The sequence below is a fragment of the Enhydra lutris genome, unplaced genomic scaffold (assembly GCF_002288905.1).
Source record: "Enhydra lutris kenyoni isolate GAN:26980312 unplaced genomic scaffold, ASM228890v2 scaffoldscaffold1, whole genome shotgun sequence".
Classification (NCBI taxonomy): Eukaryota; Metazoa; Chordata; class Mammalia; order Carnivora; family Mustelidae; genus Enhydra; species Enhydra lutris.
In genome coordinates, this window is record NW_019154085.1 from 12,793,381 (window position 1) to 12,813,273 (window position 19,893).

General features: G+C 44.8%; 1 protein-coding gene across 1 annotated transcript in view; it reads left to right on the top strand.

Moving 5' to 3' along the window:
- LOC111142784 (aldehyde oxidase 2) overlaps positions 1 to 19,893 on the top strand; it is a 77,509-nt gene that overhangs the window by 8,893 nt on the left and 48,723 nt on the right. Inside the window, exons 7-13 of the mRNA XM_022496084.1 lie at positions 2,474 to 2,563; positions 5,211 to 5,291; positions 7,069 to 7,213; positions 11,623 to 11,715; positions 15,587 to 15,738; positions 17,486 to 17,579; positions 19,455 to 19,564. Of these exons, the coding sequence (XP_022351792.1) occupies positions 2,474 to 2,563; positions 5,211 to 5,291; positions 7,069 to 7,213; positions 11,623 to 11,715; positions 15,587 to 15,738; positions 17,486 to 17,579; positions 19,455 to 19,564 (765 nt within the window). The remainder of the gene's footprint in view (positions 1 to 2,473; positions 2,564 to 5,210; positions 5,292 to 7,068; positions 7,214 to 11,622; positions 11,716 to 15,586; positions 15,739 to 17,485; positions 17,580 to 19,454; positions 19,565 to 19,893) is intronic.

Consider the following 19,893-nt stretch of genomic DNA (forward strand, 5'->3'; position numbering starts at 1 on the left):
TTTGTTGAGGATAGGGTGAACGTTACACGACCACTGATGTTCCACATCCCACCACAAGTAGTAGAGGTGAGCCTGGAAGTGGACCAACAGGTGCATCCCTCTCCCCAGATCCAGGCCGGCCCTCCTAGGCACATGTCCCAGACTTCTGCTGCCACATGGGGGAGCCAAAGTTGATAAGCTGAGAAATAAAACGAACAGCTTGTAAACCCATTAAATTGCCAGTGTAGGGCTGCCTGGGTGGCTCAGTTTGTTAAAGCCTCTGCCTTTGGCTCAGGTCATGATCTCAGGGTCCTGGAATCGAGCCCCATATCGGGCTCTCTGCTCAGCGGGGAGCCTGCTTCCTCCCTCTCTCTCTGCCTGCCTCTCTGCCTACTTGTGAACCCTGTCTGTCAAATAAATAAATAAAATCTTTGAAAAATAAATAAATAATAAATAAATAAATAAATAAATTGCCAGTGTAAGGGAAGCACATATCAAATATGAATAAAGGAAATTAAGGGAACCCTCTCTCCCTCTGGAATCTGGATGTTTTCCACCTTTCCAGGCACAGACTCTGGGGATAAAGGCAAAAATATGGTTGGAGACCCACGTGCCTCCAGCTGGCCCCAAGGACTTTAATGGGTGAAAGAAATTGGGCCCCCAGTGGGAATACCCGAGGCTCACATCTACTAGGCCAAGAGGAGACAGACTGTTTCTGTTGTAGCTGACTCATGGCCCATCATGGACACTCTCAGGGCTCTGAGTAAGAGAGGAAGCTCTGGTCACTGGGCCCAGATGGTTTTGCTTCTTGGACAGAGTTAGGAAGATGACAGCCTGAGGCATTTGGGCAGAGAACTGGGTATCTGAAAGAAAGTATTTTACTAGATACTAAGGAGAAATTATTTAAGGAAGGATACACAAGAGGTAAATTTGGAGGAAAGGGAAATGAAGAAACCAGTAAATGGAAACCTGCTGTAAAATTCATTGATTGTCCATTCATTTCCAGTCAGTCCCCTGCAGACCCCAAATGTCTAGAAAACCCAGTTTCAAAATAAGTTTTTTTCTCCACCTTTCTTTATGTTTTCTTTTCTTTTGTCTTAAAGGTCCTTATATAAATGATAACATTTAGTATTGCTAGATCTTATATAGGCTAAAGAATGAATAAATCACCATTGCCCTAAAAGGTATCATATCAATTAATTCTACCACTAGGAGTTCACCTGTGAAAAAATTCAGAGACGTACACAAAGCTGCCCATGTGATGAATAGAAATGTTCATTATGTTATTTATATTTATACAATGTAGGGGAAAAAACCCAAGTATATAACAATAGCAAATGTTATGAATATTTCACAGAATAGTCAGAAGATGGACTATTATATGATCAGCAAATTATATTTTAAAGACCATTTGAGATGTATTATATGTTGGCTAACTGAATTTAAATTTAAAAAAATTTTAAATTTCAAAAAATAAAGACATTTTAATGATATGGAAAAATATTCACAATATAAATGAATAAATAAACATATAAATGAACAAAATAGTAGGCAAATAAATGAATAAAAAGACAAAAAGAATATTGTACTTAAATATAGTGCAAATATAGGATATATAAAATTTTATCAATGGAATAGGGTAATGATAGTTTCCTTTATGCTTCTTTACATTCTTTATTATTACACCATATATATATATTTTTTTAAAGATTTTATTTATTTATTTGACAGAGAGAGAGAGATCACAAGTAGGCAGAGAGGCAGGCAGAGAGAGAGGGGGAAGCAGAATCCCCGCTGAGCAGAGAGCCCAATGCGGGGCTCCATCCCAGGACCCTGAGATTATGACCTGAGCCGAAGGCAGAGGCTTAACCCACTGAGCCACCCAGGCGCCCCTACACTATATATTTTTGTATATATTATACATCATATTATATACTTCATATAGTCTATATTATCATTTTACTTTGTTTAAGATTTTATTTATTTCTTTGACAGAGAGAGAGAGTAGGCAGAGAGGCAGGCAGAGAGAGAGGGGGAAGCAAGCTCCCTGCTGAGCAGAGAGCCCAATGTGGGGCTCGATCCAGGACACTGAGACCATGACCTGAGCCAAAGGCAGAGGCTTAACCCACTGAGCCACCCAGGCGCCCCTCATTTTACTTTTTTAATATTTATTTATTTGAGGGGGAGAGAGAGAGAGAGCAAACTCACACAGAAGGAGAGGGAAAAGCAGACTCCCCGCTGAGCAGGAGCCTGGGATCATGACCTGAGCCAAACACAGACACTTAACTGACTGAGCCACCCAGGCATCCCAGTCATTCTATTTTTTAAATAAAGCAAAAGAAGAGAGATCTTGTGATTAGTCCTATTCCAACAGAAACTACCAAAAATGACTAAAAGAAGTCTGGAAGTCTCATTTCAATTGACAAGCCTTTCAAGGCACACACCCATTTACCTATTAAAAAGTTTTTCATCTGAAGGCATTTCGCTGTCCTAGGAGTCAGATGGCTGTCGACAGAAAGGAACAGGAAAATGCTGCTTGGATCCCGGAGGAAATGATGCTTCCTCACTCCACAGGGAAAGTGATGTAAGTCCCTGTCTGTTTTGTTCTCTCCCTGAGAGTGTTGTTTAATGCTGGCCCAGTTTTAAAACTTGGCTTGTAAGTGTTGATGATCACACTTTGCATTGCTTTCAAATCTCCTAAGCACATGTGCAGATAAAGCACTTTTCATCTGGAACTCGGTAACAGGGTGGTTCAAAGCCAGGCTCTCATTGCCCCTTCTGTCTCTGTCAGGATGAAACAAGGAAACATAAACCACTCAGACAAGAGGAAAAGACCTACCCCAACTATGATGGCCCCCTTGGGTGGGAAAGGGGTTTTGTGTCTCCCCCACACAGGCAGAGCTGTCCTCTATCACCATGTCCCCTCCTCTGCAGAGAGAGGGCATTGCAACCTTGGGAAGGGAGCCTGTCTGAAGTCACATAAGAGGGCACAATCATCACCACTGGGAAATCTAGCTGGAAACATTGCAGTCTCTGGCTTTGCTCTCTGAGAGACACTAGTTTCCAAAAAAGACCCACTGCCAAGTTCTTAAAGGAATACGGATAAAATAGAGTCTCCTTCCTGTAGACAAGAAAATGCGAGAGAACAGAGCTGCCCTCAGAGGAAAATGAGCCCATCACCCCTTCCCTATTTCCATCCTGCACACCTACCTTGTTCCCATTCTTGGCCTCCCACTGTCACTTCATTTTGGTCTGAAGAAGATGTGCAGTGAAATAGAGGGTTATTGCCAAAGAAGGCAGCTGCACCCCCCCATGAGCACTTCACAGAAGATCAGTGTGCCTCAGAAGGGGTAATACGTTTTAAAGTCTGCTCCTCGATTCTGTGGCCTCAGGAAGTCCATCTGGGCAATGATTGGGCTCTGGGGACCACCTGATTCACTTTAACCAAACGTGAAAGAACATATTTAAACTGGAATATGCCCTAGTATTCATTTACAGTAACACAATTATAAAGTGGATCCAATGGTCACTGAGCTGCAGGTTCTTTCCCTATAGGAAAACACACATAGGAAGCCACATTATAATGAGGTTGCTTGGTGAACATGGATGCAGAGTAGTTGGATAACCTTAAGGGTGACACCGCAGAAGAGCCCTTTCTTCCACCAGGTTAGACCAGGTGGATGGCAGGCATCCGCCCCATGACTCTCCCTTCTCTTACAGCTATGTTAAGATCTCTATTATTAAGTCCTGGCCTAACCTGTTCTAACCTAGTCCTGTTCAGGAGAACTTTAATTACTCAGATCTGATTCATTATGGGGTTTTTTTCATTGTTTGTTTTTTTGTTTTTATGTTTTTGTTCTCATACACTATCTTATTCCTAGGTTTTAGAGACGTACCACCTTATTGTCCTCAGGTACCGCCTGCATTTCTAAGTCCAGCTACTGCAAAAATGTTGACCTGTAATTCCTTAATCTAGGGTCTTACTAAGAACCTTTATAAAGAGCAGTTGCAAGTTTCCTTTCTGGAACCTGGGAAGACCCCAGAGAAATAGAAAAAGAGGGAGGGTGTTGGAAAAATGTCAACCCATTTCACCTAACTGTCCTAAATTACCCTTCCAAATATATCATGATTTCCATTTACCTTTAGAGAGATTAAGTATCTTTCCTTTGGGAGGGTCAGGGAACCAAGTCACGGCAGAGCTGAGAATGGACCCAGATCTGCCCCTGGTAATGGGGTGGTTCAAAGCCAGGCTCTTGATTTTCCCCTTCTGTCTGATGTCTACCCATGCTTTTCTCTACTACACAGACCTCTAGCTCTGCTTCCCATGGTTCTCCCAGTTTGCTGTACCTTTTCAGGAATGTTTTCTGGGAGTAAGTGTTTCCAAAGCTAAAACAGATCTCTTTCAGACAAGATTAGAGTTTGGGTAACTTTCCACTATGCTTTAGTTTCCCAATTGGTAAAAATGGAGATGATAATTTACATTCGTTCTATAATTGTTTTGAGGACTAAACAAATTATTAATACATGTAAAAGCACTTGGAACGTAACACTCCATAAATGTTAGCTATTGTTATTAAAGTTAGTGGGGATGGTTTGTGCATAGGCATGTATGTCTAGAGTCATTTTTATTCAAACTTCAGGACTTCCCAGAGCCTTTAACATTTTGAGTCCTAATTTGACAGGTGAAAGGACAGTGGCTAGGGCACAGTGGAGACCAGTCCCCCAACTTATTGACCTCTGGTAGTTTCTCATACATTGTCTTGGTGTTTCACAGGGGACTCTGAACTATTTCAGGGAAAGGCCTTTTCCTTAGTATCATATCAGGGGCAAATCAGTATTTCTCTTACAACAAGATTCTTATTTAAAACTTTCAATTGGGGGGTGCCTGGGTGGCTCAGTGGGTTAAAGCCTCTGCCTTCGGCTCAGGTCATGGTCCCAGGGTCCTGGGATCGAGCCCCACATCGGGCTCTCTGCTCAGCGGGGAGCCTGCTTCCTCCTCTCTCTCTCTGCCTGCCTCTCTGTCTACTTGTGATCTCTGTCTGTCAAATAAAATAAATTTAAAAAATCTTAAAAAAAAAACTTTCAATTGGTTTGAACTATTTCCGATTACTCTCATATTAGGAGAGTAGAAGAATTATGACTATGTTCATTTTGCCCAATTAATGTAAAGAATTATAATGCTGTTTCTGGTTTAGCTGGGCTAACAAGGCCATTTTCTGCCCTTTATAAAGATTTGCACAGAGTTATTTGCAGAAGACGAGTTCCAGCCCTTGGACCCTACCCAGGAGCTCATATTTCCCCCAGAACTCTTGGTAAGAGAAGTTGGGTGCTTTATGTGTTTGTTGAAATGTCGATGGTTATAAACTCAGTTTTATAAAACCACCCTTTCCTTCCTGTGAAGTTGTCAAACTATGGAAATATTTGATCGCACCAAGAAGCCTGTCCCCACCCAGATCAGGAAGCCCTCCCCGGCTGATGCCCTGGACACACTCCCTGAACCCTTAAGAGAGGCTCTCTGTTGGATGGCTTCGTCATTACTCTCCTCATTGTCATCTGCAGTGTGTCCCCATTGACTGTCCTAGTCATCCGGCTTTGCTCAGCTTCTAACCTGGTCTTCCAGCAACGCTAATAGGTTGACCCCAAGGAGCACTTCCGGGGCCCTCCCTAGCCCTACCCTTACCTCTATCAGCATCTCTCTCTCCTCTCTGGCATCCAGTGGTCCCATTCTATAAAATACCTATTTCTGAAGGGGTTCTGATGTGTTTATTTGCTCATTCAGCAAATACCAATCATCCAGCAACATTCCAGTCACTGTTCTAGGTACCAAATAGAGAGCAAGGACTAAAACTAACACAAAAACCTACTCACAAGGAGTTGTCATCTGGTAGGGGAGACAGGTAATAAGCAAGATAACAGATAAGAGATACGTGTGTTAGCCAGTGAGAAGTGATAAGAAGGAGAAAAAAAAACTGAGAAGGAGGGTAGAATGCGGGCTAGAGAAGATTTCTCCGAGAAAATAACGTTTGAAAAAAGTTCTACCAGAATCAAGGGAGCAGCCTCCACAGTACGGGGGAAGCAGTCCAGGCGGTACACAGAGCAGGTGCAAAGGGGCCAGTGGTGGGAGAACCGTTGTCCTGACCAAGGGGCAGAGCAGGGTGCAGCCCAGCTGGAGCATAGTGAATGGGGTTGGAAAGCTACTGGGGAACAGACCACAAGGACTTGGGCTGCTGACTTTACCCTGCGAGAAATGAGAAATGATTAGGGAGGTTGGACAGGGGAGGGGTGGGTTCCTATTAATGTTGTGATGGGATCATTCTGGCTGGTGGGGTGGGAATAGCCTGCTGAGGGGCACAGGGAGGAACAGCGAGCCTTGTCAGGGCGCTAATGCCATCCCGAGAGATGGTGGTGTCGGACCAGGCTGTCAGCACGTAGCTGAGGAGAGAATGGATTCTGGAAATATTTTGAAGGAGAGCCAACAAGATTTGCTGCTGGATGTGATGTGGGGTATGGGAGAGAGAGAGAGATTGAGGCTGACTCTGGGACTTTGGGCAGCTGGAAAGGACAATGGCCACTGACAAAGAAGAGGAAGACCTTTTGGTCCTTAGGCGATCCTTTTTGGGGGTGTCGGAAAGGTTGGGATGTGAGGAGCACAGTTTGGGATAAAATCTGAGATGCATATTAGACATCTCAGAGGAGACTCCAAGTTCTCATTCAGATCTATGAGTTTGGATTTCAGAGGAAAACTCTAGGCTGACAATGCTAATTTAGGACTATTAGTGTGATTATAATCTTTAAGGCCATGATACTGAATTGTGTTCAACTACTGCATACTGAAGTGTCACTGACAGAGGCCAGCCAATATCATCATTGGCCAGCCAAGAGCTACATATTTTAACAAGTCTTAAGTTAAAGAAGTGAATATCTAATTGTGGAAATACAGGCATTATTCAATGGGCGTAGTGTAATGAGTATCTTTTCGGTCAAGGAGACCCCGGGGCTCCCGCAATCTCTCTAGTGGAACGTTCCTCCATCTGGGAACCTGAAAGGCAGGTGTGCCCATGTGCATACACACTTGTCCTTTGTACTTAGAGAATGGCAGAGAAGCCAGAAAAACAAACTCTGACCTTTCGTGGAGAGAGGGTTACCTGGATCTCCCCTGGCACCCTCAAGGATCTCCTGGAGCTGAAAGCCAAACATCCTGAAGCCCCTGTCGTCTCAGGCAACACCTCCCTGGGTGAGTGATTACAGCGCTTCCTGTGCCGCCGTTAGAGCCACGCCCAACCTCCTCTCCCCTACTTCACTCTCAGTCTACAAGCACTACATTTCAAGGATAAACCTCATCCTTTATAATAAGAAAATTATAATGTAATAGTGCATTATAGAAATTATTATAAAAATAATTAGATCATTATATCATGTAATATGTAATACAGAAGTACACAATATGCTATTTCAGGTCATGAATATATGTGATATATATGATATAATGATCTAATTATTTCTATAATTTTAGATATAAATAACATATAAATTGTATATATTCTAATAATATAAAAGCACAATACAAATATCATATTATAATATAATAAAATGGTCTCCAAAGTTGGATGTACCTATACCCTGAGAGTATACATCATGTACACCCCTGAGGTGTGGAGAAAAAAATATTAGAGGGGTTTTTTTTAATCATTTCATTTATCTTATCTTTTTAATTTTGTTTTTGTTAAATAATGAGTAGATATAATAGAAGTTTATAAAATATGTATGTTAACGGTGCACACCCAGTTATCACCTACACCCGGTTTAAGAATGAGAACTTTACTAAGAACTTGGAAAGCCCCTGAGCCCTCCAAAACCACACCCCCTTCCCTTCCCTTCCTCTCAGAGCAGTCATTAGTCCGAATGTGGCGATGGTCAGTCACTTTCTTGTTTTTACAATTTTACCACATATATTTGAGTCTTTAAGCCACGTGTCATTTACTTTAGTGTATTTTTGAACTTCGCAGAAATAGACTGACACAGTACTACCCTTCTTCAATTTGCTTTGTTTGTCCAACATCCTTGACCTGAAACACACTCCCAGTGGTGCAGATAACTACTGGGTCCCATTATATGACCACGTACAGTTTGCTCATCTGTTCTACTGTTGAAGGACATGGAGTGCTTTCCAAGTTTTGGCGATTACAAATATTCTTTTTTTATTATTTGTAATTTTAATGCCAGTCTAGTCAACATGCAGTGTCATATGAGCTCCAGGTGATACGATGTAGCGATTCAGCAGTTCTGTATGTCACTCAGTGCTCACCGTGGTGCGTGCGGTCTTCGATCTCCACCACATAGTTCACCCATCGCCCACCCACGTCCCCTCTGGTAACCATCAGTTTGCTCTCTATAGTTAAAAATCTGTTTCTTAGTTTGTCTCTCTCCTTTTGTTTTTTTTTTTGGCCTTTGCTCATTCCACATATGACTGAAATTATATAGTATACGTCTTTCTCTGACTGACTTATTTCACTTAGCATCATACCCTCTAGCTCCATCCATGTCATTGCAAATGACAAAATTTCATTCTTTTTTATGGCTGAGTAATATTCCATTGTGTGTATACAAGACATCTTCTTTATCCATTCATTTACTGATGGACACCCGGGCTGTTCCCATAATTTGGCTATTGTAGATAATGCTACAATAACAATAAGGGGCATTTCTCCCTTTGAATTAGTATTTTTGTATTTGGGGGGTAAACACCCAGTAGTTCAATTACTGGATTGTAGGGCAGTCCAATATTTAACTTTCTGAAGAACCTCCATTCTGTTTTCCACAGTGGCTGTGCCAGTTTGCATTCCCACCAACAGTGCACAAAGGTTCCTTTTTCTCCACCTCCTCACCAATACCTGTTGTTTCTTGTGGTTTTTATGTTAGCCATTCTGACGGATACAAGGTGATATCTCACTCTAGTTTTAATTTGCATTTCCCTGATGATGAGTGATGTTCAGCATCTTTTTCATGTGTCTGTTGGACATCTGTATGTCTTTTTTGGAGAAATGTCTATTCAAATCTCCTGCCCATTTTTAATTGGATTATTTGGTTCTTGGTTGTTGAGTTGTGTAAGTTCTTTACACATTTTGAAAACTAATGCCTCATTTGATATGTCATTTATAAATTTCTTCTCCCATTCAGTAGGTTGCCTTTTTAGTTTTGTTACTTGTTTCCTTTGTTGTGCAGAAATTTTTTATTTTGATATAGTCCCAATAGTTTATTTTTGCTTTTATTTCCCTTGCCTTGGATGTTACTATGGATGCTGTCAGAGAAATCACTGCCTGTGTTCTCTACTAGGATTTGTATGGTTTCAGACCTCGCAGTTAGGTTTTTAATCCATTTTTAGTTCATTTCTTTGTAAGGTGTAAGAAAGTGGTCCAGTTTCATCCTTTTGCATATTGCTGTCTAGTTTTCCCAATGCCATTTGTTGAAGAAACCATCTTTCTCCCATTATATATTTTTGCCTGCTTTGTCAAAGGTTAATTGGCCAAATAACTGTGGGTTTATTTCTGGGTTTTCCATTCTGTTCCATTGATCTATATGTCTATTTTTATGCCAATGCCATATTGTTTTGATTACTATAGATTTGTAATATAATTTGAAGTCTAGAATTGTGATACCTGTGGTTTTTTCCCTTGTTCAAGATTGCTTTGGGAGGTGTCTCTCGTGGTTCCATATCAACTGTAGGCTTGTTCTAGTTCTCTAAAAAATGCTGTTGGTGGAGCACCTGGGTGGCTCAGTGGGTTAAGCCTCTGCCTTTGGCTCAGGTCATGGTCTCAGAGTCCTGGGATCGAGCCCCACATTGCGCTCTCTGCTCAGCAGGCAGCCTGCTTCCTCCTCTCTCTCTTCCTGCTCCTCTGCCTATTTGTGATCTCTGTTTGTCAAATAAATAAATAAAATCTTCAAAACAAAAATGCTGTTGGTATTTTGATAAAGATTGCATTAAATCTGTAGATTGCTTTGGGTAGTATAGACATTTTAACAATATTGTTCTTCCAACTCATGAGCATGGAATGTCTTTCCATTTCTTTGTGTCATTTTGAATTTCTTTCAACAGTATTTTAAAGTTTTCAGAATACAGGTCTTTCATCTCTTTGGTTAAGTATATTCCTAAATATTTTCTGATTTTTGGTACAATGGTAAATGGGATTGTTTTTTTAATTTCACTTTCTGCTGCTTCATTATTACTGTATAGGAGTGCAATGGATTTCTATACATTGATTTTGTATCCTGCAATTTTACTGAATTCATTTATCAGTTCTACATTGTTGTTGTCATTTTTGGAGGAGTCTTTAGGATTTTCTATATATAGTATCATGACATCTGCAAACAGTGAAAGTTTTACTTCTTTACCAATTTGGGTGGTTCTTTTTTCTATTTGTTGTCTAATTGTTGTGTCTAGGACTTATAGTACTATGTTTAAGTACTAGTCCTTAGACATCTTTTGTCTTATTCCTGACGTTAGGGATAAAGCTCTCTGTTTTTCCCCATTCAGTATGTTGTTAGCTGTGGGGTTTTATTATATTGAGGTATGTTCCTTCTAAGCCTACTTTGTTGAGGGTTTTTATTATGAATGGATGTTGTACCTTGTAAGTGTCTTTTCTGCATATATTGCAATGAACATATGGTTTTTATCCTTTCTCTTCCTGATGTGATCCATGGAGCTGATTGATTTGTGGATATTGAGCCACTCTTGCATCCCAGGAATAAGTCCTGCTTGACGGTGGTGAATGATTTTTTTTAATGTACTGTCAAATTCAGTTTGCTAGAATTTTGTTGAGGATTTTTGCATTCATGTTCATCAGATCTATTGGCCTGTAATTTTCGTTTTTAGTCATGTCTTTCTCTGGTTTTGGTAGCAGAGTGATACTGGCCTCACAGAATGAATTTGGAAGTTTTCTTTTCTATTTTTAGAATAGTTTGAGAATAAGTGTTATCTCTTCTTTAAATGTTTGGTATAGGGTCTCCTGGGTGGATCAGTCTGTTAAAAGTTTGCCTTTGGCTCAGGTCATGATCCCAGAGTGCTGGATTGAGCTCTACTTCGAGCTCCCTGCTCAGCCAGGGGCCTGCTTCTTCCTCTCTCTCTGCTGCTCCCCCTGCTTATGCTCTCCCGCTCTCTTTCTCTGCCAAATAAATAAATAAACGCTTCAAAAAAAAAAAGTAAATGTTTGGTGGAATTCACCTGTGAAGCTCTCTGGTCCTGGACTTTTGTTTGTTGAAAATTTTTTGATTACTGCTTCAAATTGCTAGTAATTGGTCAGTTCAAATTTTCTATTTCTTCCTGCTTCAGTTTCGGTAGGTTGTATGTTTCTTATTATGAATATTCTTATATATGTCTCCTGGTTCCAATGTGTAAAATCTTTCTAAGAACCTCCCATCCATTATTTTATATATATAAAAAATAAGTAAATACTTGTACTGGAAGAGCATCCTTATAAGTTTACTTTGCAGGGTATATAGCCAACTGCTTTTATAACTGTATACATTTATTCTCAATTTTTAAAAAATTAGTATCTGAATATTTTTATGAGAAACTTTCAATGCCCAGAAAAAAAGGGCATTTTCTGTTTCCTAAATCTCTCTAAAATACATATATTTACTTTTCAGGACCTGCAATGAAATCTCAAGGACATTTTTACCCAATTCTCCTCTCTCCTGCTAGGATTCCTGAGCTCAGTGTGGTATCCAAAACAAGTGATGGTGAGTTCCTGGTGTTCTTAGGAAAACCCTGGTGAACCATTGCCTGCCCAAAGCTTACATTTGCCAAGGAGCTTGGAACCTACTTACACATTAGTCTTGTCTGACCTATTTGCAACTCTTCATCATTTCTTCATGTGATATAATATCCCTGCCATAAAACCTTACTATCAAAAGCTTTGCACAGAATATGAAGTATTCAGATGATATCATTCAAGACCTTATAGTCACCTGCAGGATTCTTGCCTATAAAGTGCCATGGTGACCTAAAGACAATAAAGTTGCAGTGTAATTTTGATGGGAAGACAGCAAGGGACTAGAGCTATCCATCGGTTGATAGTCAATTTCTAGGAGGGAGGATGTTTGCAAGGAGAAAGTAGAAGAAATATTGTCTGGCACTCGAATGCTACTTATTTCATGCGGACAACGGCAAGAGGTAAAATGAGACAAAGACCTGCCCAGGCAAACACCCCAGTCACTTACAACATTCTTAAGGGCCCACTACATGCAAATGCTACTACATGAGGCAAGGCGGGTACTCACAAAGTAGACAGAAAACCTGCAAGACTTTGCACAGCAAACCCTTTGACAAAAGGAACCTTATTTTACTCCTTTCCTCACCCCCCAGAGCTCCTAGCATGTGAGCTCATACATATAGTACGATACATGCACATAAGTGCTCGCTTCAATGACTGACGAATGAATTAATGGGAAAAAAATAAATGAATGAGTAGGTCAGGAACCTGAATTTGGGATGCAGTGGTACTGATGACTTTATTAACTTAGGCAGCAAGGAGGTAGACTGAACAGAAAGCTACGACTGACTTGTAGGCCATTGTGTACTTGTGGGCGTCCGTAGGAGGAAGGGGAGGGGACCCCCCTTGGCTGTATCATTGCCATCCAGGGGTCCTACCCTCCTGGCTCCTGACTGTCATCAGCCAAACTCAGGCCGCCCAGCAGACCAGCAAGCGTGCCTCTCCACGGCATCACCTACCCATTTGCAAGGGAAGGGACCCATCCTCATTCCGCCCCACACTGCAGCTTTACAGGTCCAGCCTCCGGACAGCTCCCATAGCACACCCGCATCTCCCTGGGGAAATGAAAGGAATGTGCTTCGACTTGGGGAAATCTTGGTGAGAGCAGGAGGAGAAGGGGGGGCAGAACGGGTGGATGGGGAGTGGAGGTAACCAGGATAGGCAGGAAGTTAAGGCAGGAGAAACCTTCCTTTATCTTCACCCCAGCTATCATTTAGCCCAGTCCTCGGACTTCTCTAGCTCCCCAACCCTGTCCTCAAAAAAAAAAAATCTTGAACAGAATAAATAAATGAAAATAAGATGCTCTGTTCAGAGGAGAGGGGAGACTTTTTACCATCCCCCTGTCACTGAGCCCCCTTATGTCTGTGCCTGAGAGGACCTTCAGAACACAATTCAGATTCCTCGGGGTTACCCAAATCCCTCATTCTTAGGAATTCTTCATGAGGGAGCCAAGTTGCAAAAGGAGAGTAGACTTGCCTAAGTTCCCCCAAATTGGCCGGTGGCCAGGGCACCAAGCCACACATCTCCCATTTACAATTGAGAACTCTTTTCCTCACTTGATGAGCTTTTCCCCATCTCCCAGGCCCACTCCGTGGCGCCTGCCCAGTTGGTTGTTGGAATGGACTGCTCAGTTTGGATCTGCAAACAAAGTAGAGCCAGATTCTGACATCTGAGGAAGCCAATATGCCTTCCTCAGGCCCTCTTAAAATTAAAATGTGAGTACCCTCTAGTGGCAGAATGTTCCTCCAAGAACTTTTCCCAAGGTTCCCAAATTTTTCCTAAGGTCCAGAAGAATGCCAACATTGGTGGGGGAGAGGTACATTGGAGCCAAATTGTGTGTTCCCCCCCCTCCCAGAACCCCCCCCCCACGGGAAATAAATTTCTGTGAAGGCTTATGTTTGTGTAAATTGTGCATGCTGATCCAAACCACGTACATGTCTGACTCGGTGTACAGGTTTTCCTCTCAAAATCTTTAATACAATAAGTGCTCCAGAAAGTCCGTACCTCTTCATCCCGTAGACCCCTGCACTCTGAAAAACATGAAGTTAGAACAAAACCCACATTCTGAGAATAAACAAAGTCAGAGCTCTTTCCAATTCTATTGAAATACAGGCTAGGTTTTTTGACCAAAGATGGAATAAAACATGAATAGAAATACAGTAAACAGAGTTTTCCCAGTACAGCCATGTCAAGCCTAGCACGAAGTAACCGAAATAGAGCAGAATAGATAGCCAGCCTTTCACTCCCTCCCGGGGCTGCACTGCCCTGTTTTACCTGTGTCGAATACGAGATGATCATGCTGGTCTGTACGATGCTTCTGACCTTAAAATAATAATAATGCCACCACCAACAACAACAACAGCATCTTTTTATTTCTGACTTCTTCCCTACTAATAAGGCTCTGGGTCTATAGGGTAGGAGGGAATGCATGGCAGGAAACAAGTTTGGACTTCCCAGTGCTCTGGAGAGAAAAGTATGGATTTTTGCAGAATTAAAGACCAAGCTCCAATGGACCCTGTGGTAATAGAAAGCGAAGAGCCATCGCTGAGAGGTCTGGGGTGGGCTTCCACGTTGCGGAGTGCCTTTCATGAAACACTGAGCAGCAACAGGGTGCGGGCTCTAGGTTGAGACATTCCAGGGGGAGGGAGAAGTTGAGTTCTTTAAGGCAAGATCTGCTTCCTATAAGGATAATAAGGAACAGATAGTGGTTTCCCTGATCACTTAGGTTAGCTGTGATGACTGAAACTGCAGGTGTGTAATGTGTTAGGTGGGTGTGTTGGCAGGGGTGGGAGAGGTATTGTGCCAACTACACTTTTAATATTGATAAAAGATAAAGCTATGTGGGAGGGTAAAACCGTCTCTTCAAAGGTTAATCCACAAGAGAAAAATCAAAGCCTAGCCTGCGACCTGCTGAAAACAGACTAACTAAAGTTAGAACCCAGCCCTGGAAGTGATGTCAAATCAGACTGTATGTGTGAGCCGTTCATCCCACAAACCCAGGGAAGTCAAGGAGTCATTTTAAAAGGCTGGAGAAGTGATCTCCTGATGGTTTGGGTGACTTCTTCACTTTCAAAGACTGATCTGAACCTGTGTCTTCCCTGTTGTAGGGAAAACCCAGAGCTGGTACAGTGGCGTGCCAATACGAACAAGCATGCCGGCAACACCTTTCAATCGTTATTCACTTCTTCATCTAGGAGCAAATAGCATCGCCCCAGTCTTCTTGGATGCTCTCCCATCGCTCCCACTTCCCGGCCACTCCCTGGGGACCCCCAACAACACCCAACATAATATCTGGGGACGCCCCTCCGGGAGCTGCGTTCATTCGGATTGGCCGTGCCCTCGTGGAACTGCTTGTCAGGGATGTTGAGTAGCAGCACTGCCCGCAGGGGTGCAAATCTGCGGCAAAGCATTATTGGTTATAGAGTGATCTAAGTGACTGAAAGTCCCTTGTCATTACTTTAATGCCATCAGATTTCTTCCCCTTAGTCACAAACAGCTTTGCATTGTTTCACTGTGCTCAGGATGGGGAAAGTCCTGGTAGGGTCTGTCACGTGCTAGTCATTACTGCCATTCCTTCTTTCTTGCCTGTTTCCTTATATTTGTCTAAAGAAGAGCACAGACCAGCCCAGGGGTTCCTCCTAGCTGCACAGCACTACCTGGGGAGCTTTTGAAAAAGCCCTGTGTCCAGAAATTCTGACTGAATTGATCTGGGAGTGAGGTATCTGTGCTATTGTAGGTTCCCAGTGATTCTCTGTGCAGCCAGTGAAGAGGCTGCACACGGCGGGGCGGCGCCACGCTGGCCCCGCCCACGTCCCCTGTAAGAGCAACTTGCTTCCTAGGACTGACGGTAGGTGCTGGCTGCAGTCTGGCCCACGTGAAAGACATCTTGGCTGAGCGAGTTTCCGAGCTTCCAGAGGAGAAAACTCAGACGTACCGAGCCCTCCTGAAGCAGCTGAAGACTCTGGCGGGCCAGCAGATCCGGAATATGGCAGTATGCTCTGGGGGCCACTCGTCACACACACTGCACCTATTTCTTTTTTTTTTTTTTTTTTTTTTTAAGATTTTACTTATTTATTTCACAGACAGAGATAGGCAGAGAGGCAGGCAGAGAAGCGGGGAAAGCAGTCTCCCCGCTGAGCAGAGAGCCCGATGCGGGGCTCGATCCCAGGACTCTGGGATCATGACCTGAGCCAAAGGCAGAGGCTTTAACCCACTGAGCCACCCAGGCGCCCCTGCACCTATTTCTTAATCTCAGCTGCAGTGTTGAAATAAGCACTGGCAAAATCAGTATGCAAAAAGGTCTCAGCAGACTGAAACGACAGGCACAATAAACAAACACTTAAAATTTAACAAACATTCAAAAAAATATATTTAAAAGAAGATTCTAAGTCAAATTCACTATAATAGCTAAATAGCAATGCAAGTGGGGAAAGGAGGTCATAATTTTGCTAATTTCATAAGACTATCAAAGAACCTAATTTAGTTTAAGGTTGCATTAACAGAAGTATTATACCTAAAATAAGGAGGGTAGCCTTCTCTACTCCATACTGTTCAGACCATAGCTGGAGAATAATGCTCAGATCTGAGAGTCACACTTTAAAGTCTGGCTGTCTCTGACCTCAGAAGAAACAGAAGAGACATGGGTTTTCAAGATAGGCGTGTTCCCAAATGGTATGTGAGAAATCCTTGGGGTATGGGGAACCAAGGAAGGACATATTTCCTTTGAAAAAGCTCTTCCAGGGATTCCTCCTGCCAAGAACTCTGAGTAACACCTTGCAGCCTGATGAGGGGATGATGGCAGGAGAGTGCAGGGCTGGAAACCACATCACAAAGAGGACTGGGGACTCGGACATCCAGAGGGATGGCGAGCACTGCCTTCAAATACGTACAGACTCATGAGGATAGATGTGATTTACTTCGTATAGCCACAGAGGGTAGAAGTATGCCTGATCGGGAAAATCCAGGGAGGTAAATTCAGCTCAATGGAAACAAGAACTTGAACTTCAAGCTGTTCCTTGAGGAATGGGGTTCCCTGTCCTCATGGTTGGGCCAGCGCAGACTGCAGCCACCCAAGGGGGTCACAGGAGGCGCCATCACTATGTGGGGAGTAGAGTATTAAGTTGAATGGCCAGTCATTTCTCTCCCAAGTTCTGAGATGCTATAGACTTAGCCAGATCCCAGAAGAGGAAAAGGGCCACTCTCCCTCATTGGTGTGGGAGCCCAGGGCCCCAGCACAGCCACGGGGGGGTCTGGCCTTGACAGAGGCAGTGTTAGATGCGGGACAGCAGCTCTGTAGCCGGTATCCCAGCCACCTGTGCTGTAGCCAAGGCTGAACAGGGGGTGGTTCCCAATGGGCCACTTGGCTTTGAATCCCAGTCCTGCCCCTTCCTAGATGGGAGATGGGGCTCAACTTTCATAACTCCTCTGTGCCCCCGTGTCTTCATCTGAAAAATGGGGATAATGGCACGAATTTCACTGAGCTGTTGAGAGAAGTGAGTGAGTGTGTGTGAAGAGATAGAACAGACGGAATGCTCTGTGGGTGATAGTTACCGTCCGCTCCTTTCCCGATCCAAAAAAGTGGGCAGGAGCGGCCCCCCAGACGGTCGGAAAGGAGTCCCTCTGCCAACAAGACCAAGACTCCTTGGGACACTTTCACTGTGAGAGGAACTTAAGCAGGTGCTTGTGGGGCATAGGATCTGAGGGATAGAAAGACCAAGGCTCTAACTATCTCTTTTTAGTCCTTAGGAGGACACATTATAAGTCGGCACTGCTATTCGGATCTGAATCCAGTTTTGGCTGTGGGCAACGCTACCCTCAATGTGATATCAGAAGGTAAGCTAGCCCAGAACTTTCTGAACTGTGCCTAGGATTTTCTGTCTTTTTAGGGAACAGCTATAAGTGAAAGCCCTGGTTTCTGGTTCTTGATCCAGTGCGGGGAACTCGGGCTCCAGAGGAAGGCACAGGGAGGCTAGGGAGTGGCCGGTGCCTCCTGCTGGCTCCACACGCACACCCACGCCACACCCGCCCCACAGCAGCCTGTGACAGCCCAGGTGGTGTGTGACAACTGAGCGGAAGGCTGTCTGCTGCCTGAGGACTGCTCCCTCCTCCTCTTCATGCGCACCCGGCTCAGGTGCTGGGTGTGAAGCCAGAGTCTAGGGAGGACACACTGCCCACACCACGGGCCCTCTGGGGACAGGAGGAAGGGAATGACTAAGTTTGCATGCTGGCTGGAAACACCGTTCCCTTGGGGCCGTTCCATGCAAAACTACCCCGGTCTCCTGAAATGTTCCTCTCCCTCTGTGCCGCCGCTTCTCCGGGGATGGCCACATGCCCCTTCACTGGGTCCTGTGCACCAGGCTGTGCCGACAGCTTAGGCACAGCCTGGCTCGTCCATCCAGCTGCCCAGCTGAGGTCACCTGCAGAGACAGACATGGGGTGGGGACCACTCTCTGCAACAGGCTGCCTCCCCAGGGCCTCTGCTTCTCCCTGTGGTTGCCCCCCCCGCCCCTCCCCGACAGCCCATCAGATGCCCTCTCCTTCTGTCCACCCCACTCGGCCTGCCAGTCCTTTACCCCTCCTATGGGCAACGGGATGCAGGGAAGCTATCAGTCTGTTCCCCACATGAGCTTTGGGGGTGTGTCTGACCCGGAATTATATCACAGGCGACTGTAACCCTCCCAAGGGGTTTGTTGGCCATAATATGAGCCCATCCCTAAGTGGGGGGAGGTAGAGGAAAAGCTCTCGTGACCCTATTCAGCTTGGCATGGGGCCCGCCCAGGAGGGAGGAGCCAAGAGGCCTGACCCTGGCCCGACCCTGTCAGCCATTCTCCTGAGTCCCCCCCCCGCCTGTGGCCCAAGACAACCCCAGCCTGACCCCCAAAGACTAGGAAAGACGAAGCAAAGACTCTGGAGCATCAGGAGAGCAAGGACAGCCTGGGCCCACGCAGAGCCCGCTGTGCATTCGCAGTCTAGTACTCGTACAGGCCGCGCTCTTCTGCTGGGGTGCTGCTCATTCCCTTTGGCTTAAGGTCTCCATTTTCCAGATTTGCCCAAGCCACGTCCACCCTGAGCGCAGCCCAACTCTGGCAAGGCTGGTGGATGAGCTCGCCGACCCAGCAGCAGGACAGGCCAGCAAGGGTCAGCAGGGGCTCCTTTGGGGCGCCCCTGCCTCCTTCGGGACCACCCCTACATTCCAAGCAGCATCTCACTGCTTTTGTCAGGGGCGGAACCCCCCACTGTGGAGCCGCAAACCACTTTTATAACAGGGGGTATGGCTCCGGCTGCCACATTGTAACAGCTGGACAGAAAGGGGGTTTTGTGAATTGCTTTTAAGAGTGTAGGTATCCGGCAGCAGCAGCAGCAAGAACAAAAAGCAAATGCAAAGATTTGAGCTCTGCCTGTAGTGGAGATGAACCTGTTTCTGCGGAAGCTAAGCCCTTCCCTCGGGCACAGCCAGCGCTGCCTCTGCTTGACTGGCCCGGGAGGGGGCCGGAGCCCCAGCTCACAGGGCACACGAGCGCGGAGCAGCCACTGCCTCCCTCCCTGGGCAGGGGAACGGGGGAGCCCCGGACTGTCGTGCACATGCACCCCTGCCTCACTCGGGGCAGAGGAAGGTGACCTTCTCTGCTCTGCCACTGACATATCAGAGTACAGGATACTCAGGCATCCCTTGTTGCAGCTGAGAAGAAATACCATTTTCTTCAACAGAAGGTACACGGCAGATTCCTCTAAATGAACATTTTCTTGCCGGGTTGGCAAGTGCAGACCTTAAGCCGGAGGAAATTTTGGAATCTGTGTACATCCCTCACTCTCAAAAGGTAAGAATTCTGCTGGTGGCGTTTGAGAGTTGTTTTTTCCCTTTTCATAACTGCATGCAGTCATCGTTAGAAATCTGCAAACAGATGGAAGGAAAATAACTCAGCCCCGAAAACCTGTTTCCTGTACACTATGGGCTGGCCCAGCGCCAAAGCCCTCAGACACCCCTGGGCGAGCAGCTCTGGGCTGTGGGGTTGGAGCAGTTGTTTCAGCTGTGGGGTGGGGCCGGCTGAGGGCAGGCGCTTGTGCTTCCACACCCCTTTGTGTCTACAGATCGACTCTGGGAGGCGGAAATTAAAGCTCCCCGACTATGGAATGAGCCTCTCTGCCT